The sequence below is a fragment of the Pelophylax lessonae genome (genome assembly GCF_965119305.1).
Source record: "Pelophylax lessonae genome assembly, chromosome: 1".
Lineage (NCBI taxonomy): Eukaryota > Metazoa > Chordata > Amphibia > Anura > Ranidae > Pelophylax > Pelophylax lessonae.
In genome coordinates this window covers 859,840,858-859,855,507 of record NC_138768.1, presented here as the reverse complement: position 1 = coordinate 859,855,507, position 14,650 = coordinate 859,840,858, and the positions used below count along the sequence as shown (strand labels likewise).

The 14,650-nt window shown below is 45.7% G+C and overlaps 1 protein-coding gene across 1 annotated transcript in view; it reads right to left on the bottom strand.

Annotated features, from left to right (window-relative positions):
- Positions 1–14,650, bottom strand: part of ALMS1 (ALMS1 centrosome and basal body associated protein) — a 111,327-nt gene that overhangs the window by 57,463 nt on the left and 39,214 nt on the right. The window contains exons 5-7 of the mRNA XM_082250492.1: positions 11,627–11,786; positions 4,678–6,039; positions 1,379–1,503 (exon numbers count right to left, since the gene is read on the bottom strand). Coding sequence (XP_082106618.1) covers positions 1,379–1,503; positions 4,678–6,039; positions 11,627–11,786 — 1,647 coding nt within the window. The remainder of the gene's footprint in view (positions 1–1,378; positions 1,504–4,677; positions 6,040–11,626; positions 11,787–14,650) is intronic.

Genomic DNA, 14,650 nt, shown 5'->3' with positions numbered 1-14,650 from the left:
AGTGCCAAGAATGCTCAAGAAAATGTGAATATCACCAAATAATGTCAGATTTGTGTTTTCTTACCTGGAGCTGCATTTGATCAATAATCAATATGATCAATAACGCTAAGCCATCTTCTAGCAACCAGCCATGCACCCAGCTGACCCTAAAGAGTCAAACACCCTAAAGCCACTGATGGTGTTCTATCATGCTCCATTTTTGATGGACTGCACCTTTTTCACACACACATAAAGACAGCCATCTGTAAGGCCCCCGTCACATGGGCATTGTTGGTGCAGCAAAACCAGACAGCTGAGGCACTGTAAGGGGCATTCTTACCACTGACCCCCATTGTAAGGGGCATTCTTCCCACTGACTCCCAATGTAAGGGGCATTCTTCCCACTGATCACCAATGTAAGGGGCATTCTTCCTACTGACCACCAAAGTAAGGGGCATTCTTCCCACTGACCACCAAAGTAAGGGAAATTCTTTCCACTCACCCCCAATGTAAGGAGCATTCTTTCCACTGACCACCAAAGTAAGCAGCACTCTTCCCACTGAACCCCATTGTAAGGGGCATTCTTCCCACTGACTCCCAATGTAAGGGGCATTCTTCCCACTGATCACCAATGTAAGGAGCATTCCTCCTACTGACCACCAATGTAAGGGACATTCTTCCCACTGACCCCCAATGTAAGGGACATTCTTTCCACTGACCACCAATGTAAGGGGCATTATTTCCAATGACCCCCAATATAAGCGACATTTTCCCAGCTGACCACCAATGTAAGGGGTATTCTACATCCCACTGACCACCAGTGTAAGGGACATTCTTCCCACTGACCACCAATGCAAGGGACATTCTTCCCACTGACCCCCAATATAAGGAGCATTCTTCCTACTGACCATCAATATAAGGAGCATTCTTCCTACTGACCATCAATGTAAGGAGCATTCTTCCTACTGACCATCATGCTAAGGTCATCGGAGTTGTGGAAATAGAAACTATGTCAGGGGTTCCCTAAGACCTGAAAGTTATTTCAAGGGGTCCTCCATGTTAAAAAGGTTAAGAAAGGCTGACAATCTGTAAGAGCCACTCCTTTCCATACCCGGCCTGTTAGAACTCACCGCCTCTCATCATAAGTAGCCAGAAAAGTCATGCCTTTATTTAAAAGGTGATCTGTAAGTCCTCTAGGATCCTCACCCCCCCCCCCCCCCCCCAAACCCGTCACCAAGCCAGAGCCATGTCCTTCTGTCTCATACCATGTCCTTCTGTCTCATACCATGTCCCACCCTCCCATCAAAGCAATACTTCCAATTTCCTCCTCTGTCCAGCTAGAGCCCAACTCTTCCCTGCCAACAATGACCTATCATGGCCCCATAGTGTGACCTCTCACCTTCTCTGCTCCCTTTGCCTGATCCAGCAGCTCTCTCTTGATCTCCTCTATTCGTCTGCGGTCCTCTTCACTGAGATTGCCATCTGCTGGAGTGGGCTGACCAGTCAATTTCAGCTTCGCAGAGCCTGAGAACACAATGGAGAGGATTGAGTTCCACTCTGGAGAACGGTCTCTGCTATTATTAAAACCAAGATTGCAGTCAACAAAATGGAAATTTGTATTATTGTGATTGCAAACGCCTTCCTGCAAAATCTTCCATTTTGCAGACAATTCTTGCTTCTGTCTTTATCCTCAATGTGCCTAATTAACCCAACAGCTTGTAACTTCTGAATTTTTATGTCTGCACTTGTTTTACTGGGAAACTCGACCCTGCCCCCAGACACATATTTGAAACTTCAAAAATTGAAAACAGGGAATTCATTCATTGTTGCACCATACTCACTCACAGCCACTTAGTGCCCCCTATACTCAGGGCTTTGTTTCTCAGAAAATAGGTGCAGGAACTCAACCATGACCCTCCATACCTCCCTCCCAGAGTGCAGGGTTCAGGGGTGCACTTTGCCTTCTTCCACAGCTGCTTACCTCTGCATCCCCTATCCACATCTCACTTTCACCCCTGTTCACCTCTGACCTTTCACATGCAACCCCCCTTCTACTGCCCCCATCTTCTCCCTCCACCATCTCCACCACCAGCCCACCATCTTCCACATGTCTTACTTGTGTTGTTGTATTAAGCTGAATCATTCAGCTGGTTCTAGTACCTCCCAAGGGAGATCATCCAATGCTGATTTTTGGAATCTATACTGCACCCCAAGCACCTTCATTTCCCTTGTTCCCATTCTGCACTCAGTGGGAGCCACTCAGGAGATCAGATCTGTGGGAGCCATTGGGAGACAAGCTGTCCCTTGTAAACGCAGGAGCCAGCAAGGAACAGAGGGCCTGAGCCAGAGGTGGTGGAACTGAGCTCCACCAAGTTTCAGCTAAAAAAAAAGCCCTACCTATACTGTTCATTAAGCAGATGGAGTGGTAGGAATTCTAAATGTAGCCTTTAAAATTTCTTAAAGGACCTAAACACTGAAAAATCGAGATGTAATCGTTTTTGGGCCAAAATATTTGATGGGGCATTTCCTGCGTCTTGTCCAGGTACCCCTCCCCTTGTACTATCAGGCCTAAGCTACTTGTGTAGTGCACTCTATACCATATAGAGCCAGTGGTAGCCTCAGTGATGGGCCCTCAGGTGCATTTCCATCTGCACAATAGTTTCAAGCCAAGAAACTGTTTCGTAGCAGGAAACAGATCTTTGGTGATGTCAGGAGCAACACTTGAGGCCACTACTGGCTCTATGGCCCTGGTGCCCACCTGCGGCCCTTTGGTATAAAATGTGTGGCCCTCGAACCTCAGCAATCTGTAGTGGAAACATTGATTAGGATAATAGAATTGATCTCTACTACCCTTATGTAACATGTTCCCAGTTTCGTATTTTCTTCAGCACCATCCCCAGCCAACAATGTATCCTGTTCTCACTCTCTGACCTTTATTTCGTCTATTAGGTCTTTAGTTTTTGACAGTCCTCTCAAGCATTACTTATATTATTTAACATTATGTGTGGCCCTTTAGTGAGGTCAAGGGGCGCATTTGAGGTGCCAACTTGACAACCACTGCTCTATGGCAAAGGCTACACTATGTTGCCAGTTATGGGGAGTGACTTATTGACAATAAATGCAGCATTGTACAATCATGAACCATTCATCTCCACTAGGCTGTGAACATTGAAGAAGATGGTCAGAGATTGCAGAAATGATACAGAGGTAGCTGGAGACTGCAAACATGCGGCAAGATGGTGGTACTTACACCACTCTCCCTGATGAAGTCTGGGTTGGGCCAGTGGAAGTGATGTCACCGCGCATGCTGACACCCGCAAGCAGCTTCCTGAAGGAGACAGTGGCTGATGGGATGGTATTGATGCTTGCTTTTCTACATTCAGGACAATGTGGGCATGCATTCTGGTATGTTTTTAGTAAATTTGGGAATTGGCTTTACCACACTATGAGAGTTTCTTTGTTTTAAATGATCTATATAGCCTGGATGTCTTGAGCGCACGATTGTTGCACCCATTAGAAGATCTTTTGGGGCTTAAAGGCTGCATGTTCAGAGTGCTGCTTGACCATATCCTCTTACATGGTTGCATGTTTTTTGGTAAGGTATCTTGTGTGCACATAGGGACGAACATGTGGCCTGTGAAGGATCCTCTGGGATACATATGGTAGAAGATTAAGGTTGCTGTATATTTGGGAGATTTTTTCATTGTCTGCATTAACACTTGGGAATATGGACTTTCTTCTTTGATTGCCTTCTCCATTCTCCAAAATAAATGGGCGGAAATCTCACTGCAAAGAACTGCATGCGATTTGAACAGGAATACGGTTCAAATTCCTGTCCGAATTGCATGTGGTTTCTGAACCGCTCCTGTGTGAACCCAAGCTCGTTATAGTGATTTTGAATCTGGGTTCACACAGGAGCGGTGCTAGAAACCTCCCTGCATGATAGGTTTCACCAGCTCCGGCTCTTGATCCGACTGTGGACATCTGCGGCTGCCGCTTGGGCTACTCCTGCCTCTCCCATGGCTTTGTTACCTGCATCTCCAGGGGCTCTCTCCCCCAGTTTGATGGTACAGACTATGGGGATTCTAATTGGTCAGCACCGACCAATCAGAAGCCGTCTAGTCTGTACTAACAGCACTGAAAGGAGAGAAAGCTGCGGGGATTTCAAATCCCTGGACCGGTGAAGACAGGCGTCTGACAGCAGGGGATCTTCTACAGTGGGACCGGGGGGGGGGATGGGGTCTAGTGGACGGCTGGAACTGCTGGAGGCTGGGGGGAGAGAGCCGCTGGAGATACAGGGAACAAATCCATGGGGTTTACACAAGAGCGGTGTGGGAAACCACAAGCAATTCAGGCAGGCATCGCATTTCTGTTCAAAATGTCATGTAATTCTTTACAGTGCGATTTGGACCCATTCATTTTGTATAGACGCAAATTGCACTGCAAAGTATTGGTACTCGGTATCAGCAAGCCAATAATAAAAGGGTATTGTGCAACCCTTGTCTATATATATATATATATATATATATATATATATATATATATATATATATATATATATATATATTTTTTTTTTTTTATTTATAAGAACTGCACTTATGCATATAATGGTACTTAGACGAGACAAAAGGTCATGCTGGTGGCCAGCCAACATTCAGCAAAGACTACAATACAGCACATAATATAGTGTGTACTTACCACGGCTTCTCTGGTTCTCGTCCTCCGCTGTCTGTCTGACCTGAGACGTGTATGACAAAGTATTACTCTTTAGAAGACTCTTGACCCGGGCAGCTAAAGAGTCTCCACTGCTTGCATCACTTTCTTCTTCTGTGCTCCTCGGGTTAACACTCTTCAGTAGACTCTTCACCTGGCCAGCTAAAGAGTCTCCACTGCTTGTATCACTCTCTTTGCCTGTGCTCCTCACATTACCATTTTTTAGTAGACTCTTGACCTGGGCAGCCAAAGTGTCTCCACTGCTTGCGTTGCTGTCTTCTCCAGTGCTCCTCAGGTTACTAGACCCCGTCACATCTAACACCTGCCTCAAACCACCGACGGCTCTTGTAACGCTACTTAAAAGCTGTTCACTGCGTAGTCCTTCTTCCCGTAAATTAACGGTTCTCTTTGCGCTGCTATCCTGGAGGTGGACACTAGCTGGCGCCATTCTAATTGCCGTTGCTTCACTAGAGCCTTCTGGTTCCGAGCGGCCATGTTGGTGGAGAATAAACGGTGCAGGCAGATGCAGCCCATCTTTAGAAATGTCCTTCAAGTAAAAGCTATCTCCAACTGGGTTAAAGCCAGCAAAGTCACCCTTCCAGTGCAAGTCAGCCTTGGCAGATTTATTATTTAGCAAGTTGTCACTTGTCACACTGCTGTTAAATGAAGTGTCCCATGACAAGTTATTTAACTGCAGATCAAGAGGACTTGCAGACCTGCTGTTTGAAGCACCAGACTTTAAAGAGTCTCGGAAACTTTGACTAACTGCTGGAGAGGTGATGGATGGATCCCTCAAAGAAGACTTTGGAATGAAGTCAGAGGTGGTCCTGTCGAGATTGACATCATCTGCCTCTGCCAGAAGTTTTTGGATCTCTTTTAGAGTTTTAGACCCAACGAAGGAGTCGTTTGTGGAGTCCATATGATATGGCTTTTTCCAAGAACTTGAAAGAGAACCAAGGTTGAGCTGTTCCAAATTAGCCTGACCGACCTCAGAACCAGCAGAGTGTTCAATCAATTGTTCAACGTGTGCTGAGTCATCGGCCACCTCGTGAATGTCATGTAAAATGTGACGGGTGGCGCCAAGGTCATTCAATTCTTCAGCATCAGCGGACACCTGCCTTCTCTCGCCATCCAATGCCTGGACACTGTAGACTTCTTGATCACCTCTAATGCCCCGTGTGGCTGTATCATCCTGGCTGATTGGTCTGGAGCTGAACTGAGGAGAAGGTTCAGTTGGTAGAGGAGACCCTGGCCCAGCCTCGGATCCCATTGGAATGGAGACGCTGGCGGTGGATGCGGTGGAATAGAGACTGGACTGTGAGATGTTCGCTCCATTTTGAGATTCACCTGAACCAAAGCAGATGACAGAAGATTAGAAGAAGGAAATATTCTGGGCCCGTATACTGACTAAACACGCAAAATTTAGTTTATGTACGGTTCATTTGGGTTTTTTTGTTTTATTTATTGTACATTGGGCTAAGTTTTTGCTTCTTTTTTTGACTCACGTACAGTAAAAGTTAATTTTGCACAGTTTAACCACTTCAGCCCAGGACGTTTCACCCACTCATGACCAGGCCATTTTTTGCTATTCAGCACTGTGCTACTTTAAAGAGGAAGTAAACCCTCCTCTGCAACTTTTACCTATAGGTAAGCCTATGATAAGGCTTACCTATAGGTACTGTAAATATCTCCTAAACATGCACCGTTTAGGAGATATTTAAATTACATGTCGCCAGTGACATCACTGGCGCATGCGCTCTGAAGGAACGGCCGCTGGTGCCGTTCCTACAAAGCCCGTGCCGTGACCGTAGGCTCCCGCGCGCGTGTGCGGGAGTGACGTCACCGCGGCTCCGGCCAATTAGATGGCCGGATGCCGCGATCCCGGAAGACAGGCGACTGAACATTTTGCCCGTCATAGAGGTAAGCGGGCGGCACGGCGGGGGCTCGTTCTAAGGTAAGTATTGCATAATGAGCTAGTATGCGATGCATACTAGCTCATTATGTGTTTCTCTTTCAGGTTGAAAAAAAAAAATAAAAAATTACAATGAGTTTACAACCTCTTTAACTGCTCATCCAACGCAGTACCCAAACAAAATTTATATCATTTTTTTCACCCAAATAGAGTTTTCCTTTGGTGATCATCACTGAGATTTTTTTTTGCGATGTAAACGAAAAAAGACAGAAAATTTTGAGAATACAAAAACATTTTTTACTTTCTGCTATAAAACATATCCAATAAAGAAAAAAAAAATCAAATTTTCTCATAAATTTTGGCCAAAATGTATTCTGCTACGTCTTTGGTGCAAAAAAAAAAAAATAAAGTGTGAAAGTTATTACATCTACAAACTATGGTATACATACTGGATTTTGTGTTTTTTTTTTTTTTTTTTTTTAATGCTACTAATGGTGGTGATCAGAGACTTATAATAGGACTGCAATAGCGCGGCGGAAAATCTGACACTAACTGACAAGGGGGAGGACTGAATAACTGACATTACCAGTGACACCAACACAGTGATCAGTGCTAATGGTATACACTGTCACTGTACTAATAACCCTGGCTGGGAAGGGGGTTAACATCCAGGACGAAAAAATAGGTAAATGTGTGCCTAACAATGTGTAATGTGTGTAAAGTGTGCTGCTTTTACTAACAGACCTCTGTGTTTCTTATCCCTGCGAAGCAAGGATAAGAAACCAAAAGATTGTTCCCTAGTACAAAAAAGGGAGGCAGGCAGGGATGTACCAGTACGTCACTTTGTCTGCACGGGCTGCCCGTCTGCAGTACATTGTGGGCGGTCTGCAAGTGGGTAACCCATAGACCAGGGGTCTTCAAACTATGGCCCTCCAGTTGTTCAGGAACTACAATTCCCATCATGCCTAGTCATGTCTGTGAATGTCAGAGTTTTACAATTCCTCACGGGATGTGTAGTTCCGCAACAGCTGGAGGGCCATAGTTTGAGGATCCCTGCCATAGACCATCCAACCATAAAAAAAAAAGAAAAAAAAAAAAAGAAAATCTTTTTACACTAAAAGAGAAAAATATGTCACAACCTGTATTTCAAAAAATCTGGGCAAATATGTACTTCAGGCCTGTTTCACACGAGCTTTAGATTGCATTAAAAACAATGTGAAAAAGTACCATGCAGCTCCACTTTGTAAATGTTTATCACAGACCCCAATGGGAGTACTTATTGTTACTTTAAACAAGCTGCTAGCAGGCTTCAGCAATACTTGAAGCCTGTAAAAGCCTGCTTGCAGCTAGTTTGAAGTGGCAATCAGCACTCCCATTGGGGTCTGTGGTCAACCTTTACAAGCTGGAGCTGAACAGTGCTTTAAAGGCTTTGAGAAAGCTGCACCAAGCTGTGCTAAAGCTTTTCAAAGGCTTGTGGAAAGTTTCTTAAAAGCTTGCTGTTCACACTGCTGTTATACAAGCTATGGGCCGTGTGAAACAGGCCTTAAAAGATGAACTCCAGTGGAGCAGCTACATACACAGCTAAAATGCATATACAGGTGCATCTCAAACAATTAGAATATCGTCAAAAAGTTAATGTAATTCAGTAATTCAATTCAAAAAGTGAAACTCATTTTATATAGATGTGTTACACACAGAGTGATATATTTCAAGCATTTCTTTCTTTTAATGTTGAGGATTATGGCTTACAGCTAGTGAAAACCCAAAATTCAGTATCTCAGAAAATTCTAAGATTACATAAGACCAATAAAAATAAAAATTTTAATACAGAAATGTTGGCTTAGTGGATAGTCTGTCCATGTACAGTATAGTATGCACTCAATACTTGGCCGGGGCTCCTTTTGCATGAATTACTGCATCAATGCGGCATGACATGGAGGCAATCAGCCTGTGGCACTGCTGAGGTGTTATGGAAGCCCAGGTTGCTTTGATAGCGGTCTCAGCTCATCTGCATTGTTGGGTCTGGTGTCTCTCATCTTCTTGACAATACCCCACAGATTCTCTATGGGGTTTAGGTTAGGCGAGTTTGCTGCAAGCACAGTGATACCATGATCATGTGACCAGGTATTGGCAGTTTTGGCAGTGTGGGCGGTGCCAAGTCCTGCTGGAAAATGAAATCAGCATCTCCATAAAGCTGGTCAGCAGGGGGAAGCATGAAGTGCTCTAGAATCTCCTGGTAGAGAGCGGCGCTGACTTTGGACTTGATAAAACACAGTGGACCAACACCAGCAGATGACATGGCTCCCCAAATCATCACTGACTGTGGAAACCTCACATTGGACCTCAAGCAACTTGGATTCTGTGCCTCTCCACTCCTCCTCCAGACTCTGGGACCTCGATTTCCATCCGAAAAGAGGACTTTGGACCACTGAGCAACAGTCCAGTCCATTCTCTCCTTAGCCCAGGTAAGACAACTCCTTGTGAATCTCCCCCGAATTCTTGAATGGCCATTGCGTCACAATCCTCTCAAGGGTGCAGTTATCCCTGTTGCTTCTGCACCTTTTTCTACCACACTTTTTCCTTCCACTCAACATTCCATTAATATGCTTGGATACAGTACTCTGTGAACAGGCAGCTTCTTTAGCAATGACCATTTGTGCCTTACCCTTCTAGTGGAGGGTGTCAATAACTGTATTCTGGGCAACTGTCAAGTCAGCAGTCTTCCCCATGATTGTGTAATCTACTGACCAGTCTGAAATCAGCATCTCCATAAAGCTGGTCAGCAGAGGGAAGCATAAAGTGCTCTAGAATTTCCTGGTAGAGGGCAGTGCTGACTTTGGACTTGATAAAACCCAGTTGACCAACTCCAGCAGATGACTTTGCTCCCCAAATCATCACTGACTGTGGAGACCTCACACTGGACCTCATGCAACTTGGATTTTGTGCCTCTCCATTCCTCCTCCAGACTCTGGGACCTTTATTTCCATCCGAAAAGAGGACTTTGGACCACTGAGCAACAGTCCAGCCCTTTTTCTCCTTAGCTCAGGTAAGACTTCTGACGTTGTCTCTGGTTCAGGAATGGCTTGACACAAGAAATGCGACATTTGGAGCCCATGTCCTGTATACATCTGTGTATGATGCCTCTTGAAGCACTGACACCAGTCGTAGTCCACTCCTTGTGAATCTCCCCAAATTCTTGAATGGCCTTTGCTTCACAATCCTCTCAAGGGCGCAGTTATCCCTGTTGCTTCTGCACCTTTTTCTACCACACTTTTTCCTTCCACGCAACTTTCCATTAATATGCTTGGATACAGCACTCTGTGAACAGCCAGCTTCTTTAGCAATGACCTTTTGTGCCTTACCCTTCTAGTGGAGGGTGTCAATAAATGTATTCTGGACAACTGTCAAGTCAGCAGTCTTCCCCATGATTGTGTAACCTACTGAACCAGTCGGAAATCAGCATCTCCATAAAGCTGGTCAGCAGAGGGAAGCATGAAGTGCTCTAGAATTTCCTGGTAGAGGGCGGCACTGACTTTGGACTTGATAAAACCCAGTTGACCAACCCCAGCAGATGACTTTGCTCCCCAAATCATCACTGACTGTGGAAACCTCACACTGGACCTCATGCACCTTGGATTCTGTGCCTCTCCACTCTTCCTCCAGACTCTGGGACCTTGATTTCCACCCGAAAAGAGGACTTTGGGTCACTGAGCAACAGTCCAGTCCTATTTCTCCTCAGCTCAGGTAAGACACTTCTGACGTTGTCACTGGTCCAGGAATGGCTTGACACAAGGAATGCAACAGCTGTAGCCTATGTCCTGGATACGTCTGTGTGTAGTGGCTCTTGAAGCACTGACACCAGCCGTAGTCCACTCCTTGTGAATCTCCCCCAAATTCTTAAATGGTCTTTGCTTCACAATCCTTTCAAGGCTGCAGTTAACCCTATTGCTTCTGCACCTTTTTCTACCACACTTTTTCCTTCCACTCAACTTTCCATTAATATGCTTGGATACAGCACTCTGTGAACAGCCAGCTTCTTTAGCAATGACCATTTGTGCCTTACCCTTCTAGTGGAGGGTGTCAATAACTGTATTCTGGACAACTGTCAAGTCAGCAGTCTTCCCCATGATTGTGTAACCTACTGAACCAGACTAAGAGACAATTTAAAGGCTCAGGGAACCTCTACAGGATTGAGTTAAATAGCTGATTAGAGTGTGACACCATGAGTCTAAAATATTGAACTTTTTGACAATATTCAAATTTTCTGAGATACTGAATTTTGGGTTTTTACTAGCTGTAAGCCATAATCATCAACATTTAAAAAAAAAAAAAAAAGAAATGGTTGAAATATATCACTCTGTGTGCAATGAATCTATATATTAGTTTCACTTTTTGAATTTAATTACTGAAATAAATCATTTTTTGAGGATATTCTAATTTTTTAGATGCTTCTGTATGTGAACACCTAAGAATTTCGTATTCTATTCAGCCAGTCTTGTGACCCATATACACTTTTGCCAGAAACTATCTTGGACCTCCACGGCAGCAGTGGCACAGATTGCTAAACAAAGTAAACACTCCTGGACCAATGACTGCTGGATGAAAAAGCAGCAGCACTCTGAGGAGTTATCCCTCTGGCTCTGTCCCATTGTCAGCACATGCAGAATGCAATAGAGCTTGATTGGCTTCTGGTGCAGCCCCAGAGTGCTGTATGTGGGAGATTACAGGAGGTTGATGTCATGATATAATAAGGTATCTGCTCCTATGGAGTTTAAAAATACAAAAGGTGGGCAACTCTAAAAAGCAAAGTCTGTCCTCTGCCAGCATGCTGCAGAAAAGAACCCATGCTCTGTGTGGAAGCAGTGGTCTCTATGCACAGGTTCAAAACACCCCATTACTAAATCTGGCCATAGACGGTGCGATTTTCTTTCCTGCAACCACGTAAAAACAAGATACCAGTGAAATTTTCAGTTACACAAATGTGCGTTCATACACACAATACAATGAAGCCTCTCCGTTTACCTTCGGACAGCCTCATGCTGCGGTTTGGAGTTGCATTTGAACTTTTGATGGTCCTCGGCTCTGAAGGAGAGAATTCGGGTTCCCTGATTGGTCCTTTAGGAATGAACGGCATGAGAATAGTTGTGGGTGATTGATTAATGCCAAGATTCCGAAGATAGGTCTGAGAATAAAAAAAAACAATCATAGTTAACTGGTCACCATTACTTTTACAGCACTGTTATTACATTAAACTGGGGGTCGGCAAGCCATTGATCGCGATTGACCGGTCAACCGTGGGGGGCCGACAGGTGGATAGTGACCATGGCTCTGCCCCCCTTAACCACCACCGTTTTCCTGTTAACTGCAGAGCAGGGAGCGAGAGCTTGATGGAGGGCGATGTGAAGCGGGACAGACTACACTGTTTTGGGGGGGGGGTACAGGACACTACTGGGGGAAGGAAGGGGACACTACAGTGTGTGTGTGTGTGTGCGTGGGGGGTGATGTGAAAGGGGCAGAGCACACTGCACTTGGGGGGGGGGGGGTGTACAGACACTACTGTGGGGGAAGGGGGCCAGAGGTCGCTGCTATGGTGGGCAGAGGACACTGCAGTGGGAGGGTGATGTGAAGCATTGGGGGGTATAGGACACTATATAGAACTATAGGTATAGGACACTACAGTGGGGTGGGGGGTGTGTGAAGGGGACACTGCGTTGGGGTGGGTAACAGAACACTACTGTGGGGAAAGGAGGATAGGATAGAGGACCCTACAATCGGGGTGGGGGGTGATGGAAAGGGGGCAGAGGACACTGCTATGGGGGGGCAAAGGACCCTACAGTGGGGGGGGGGTGATGTGAAGGGGACAAAAGACACAACATTGGGGGGACACTACTGTGGGGGAAGGGGGCCAGAGGACACTGCTATGGTGACCAGAGGACACTACAGTGGAAGGGTGATGTGAAGGGGACAGAGGACACAACATTGGGGAGTACAGACACTACTGTGGGGGAAGGGGGCCAGAGGACATTGCTATGGTGGGCAGAGGACACTACAGTGGAAGTGTGATGTGAAGGGGCAGAGGACACAGCATTGGGGGGTACAGACACTACTGTGGGGGAAGGGTGGCAGAGGACACTGCTATGGTGGGCAGAGAACACTACATTGGGAGGGTGATGTGAAGGGGACAGAGGACATTACTGTGATGCAATCTTTTTTTTGGGAGCTTGATAGTTTTTTTAAAGTGTGTCACATAGTAGACACTGCACTGAACCCCCTTCCCCCCGGATCGGATCACGTGTTTGAGTGACGCAACGCGTCGGGAGGAGTCGGTGTGACCGGAAGTTCGGATTCTCTACACCGCACATTGCGGGGACCGAGCGGTCCGTCTTCACATGCTTTACCTGCAACTTTACTGTAAGTTACTACTGTTGTCTTTAATAAAATTGATTCTGTGTACTGCACCATGAAGTCCTCTCTCTATTATATTCCTATATGAGGGAAATACCAAGGAGACATATATCCATATACTTTGGGCTAGTGATTCACTACATCTTGTCAGCTGTAATACCGTTATCATTGGAGCTACACGGAGAAGCTTTTCACTTATAAACAACGTTTTGATTTATCCATTATTGAGGTGAGCAGCCATTGCACTCAATGTTGGATTCTTGGATTCTTTGGTTTAGGATCGTTCACATCGGTGACACTGTGGGATTGAAGTGCATCACGTTTTTTTGGATCACCACTGTTACATAATTTTCTGCACTTGCACATGGACTTTTCAGGAATTTATATTGATTGTTTTTCACTTTTACAATATTATCTAGATATATTTACTGTTTTGCACAGTTCTTTTAATCTAATGGTTATTAATTCAATAATAAATGATTATAGTGTTTTTTATTTTAGTGTGTGGATTTACACTAGCTTATTTTGGAATTAGCGTCGATTTACTCACAGATTTTACATTTTGGGGGGTGGATGGCGGGTACCTAGATTCGACCCGCTCCCACTTCCGCTCGGGCCACCTAGGCCACTCGAGTAGAAGTTATCCTCTTCCCCCTTCCCTCCCTGCAGTCTTCTGAAACACGTCACAGGTCCCAGAAGATTGCCCGTCCACTCAGGACGTGCAGCGTGACTCGTGCATGCGCATCCGGCTGTGAAGCCGCAAGCTGTCACAGCCGGGTGTCCACACTAGAGATGCCGGCGCCACAGGGAGAAGAGGGAGAGAACCGAGGCTCCCACATCGCTGGACCGTGGGACAGATGAGTGTGTGTTTATTAAGTCAGCAGATACACTTTTTGTAGCTGCTGACTTTTAATAAACACAAAAACAGCTGGAATAACTCACACTATTCCCAACGCACAAGTTCCTGTAGAAATGGCTGTGCATATAAGTGGGTGCTGAAATGACCACCGGCTGCAACTGTAAATAGTCAGCGTAAGAGATTGTCACCAACACACCATGGATCCAAAGCTTTATTCGGCGATCACATAGTCAAAATTTTGGAGCCTCGCAGGACCCCTTCATCAGGCATGTGACGTTACATGCTTGATGAAGGGATCCTGCGAGGTTCCAAAACGTTGTTTTTTGCTGTAACTATGTGATCGCCGAATAAAGCTTTGGACTCTTTCTGGAGATCCATGGTGTGCTGGTGACATCATCTTGCTCTGACCTCTGGTCTTAACCCGGCTTGCTCCTGACCACAGCTTGTCCTCGTATTCTGCTTCACTGTTGCTGACACTGGCATGTGATCCGACTACTCCTCTGCCTGCCGTTTATACCTGATCTGCCTGTCTGTTACTAACCCCGCTTGTTTGACCCTGCATCCTGCTCATCCAGCCTGCTATAGCTCCTCCATTCCAGCACGCTCTCATCTGGGCTTCTGCTTCCTACCATATTCCCGCAGTCTGTCGCCAGCCTGTCTGTCACTAGCCTGTCCTGCCAGCTCCTGCTTCCTGGCATCCCCCCAGTGAAGTATCAGCTACGACCAGCGCAGACTACTGGACTGATCACAGGCATTCATACCTCCCTGTGCTCTCGTGGCTA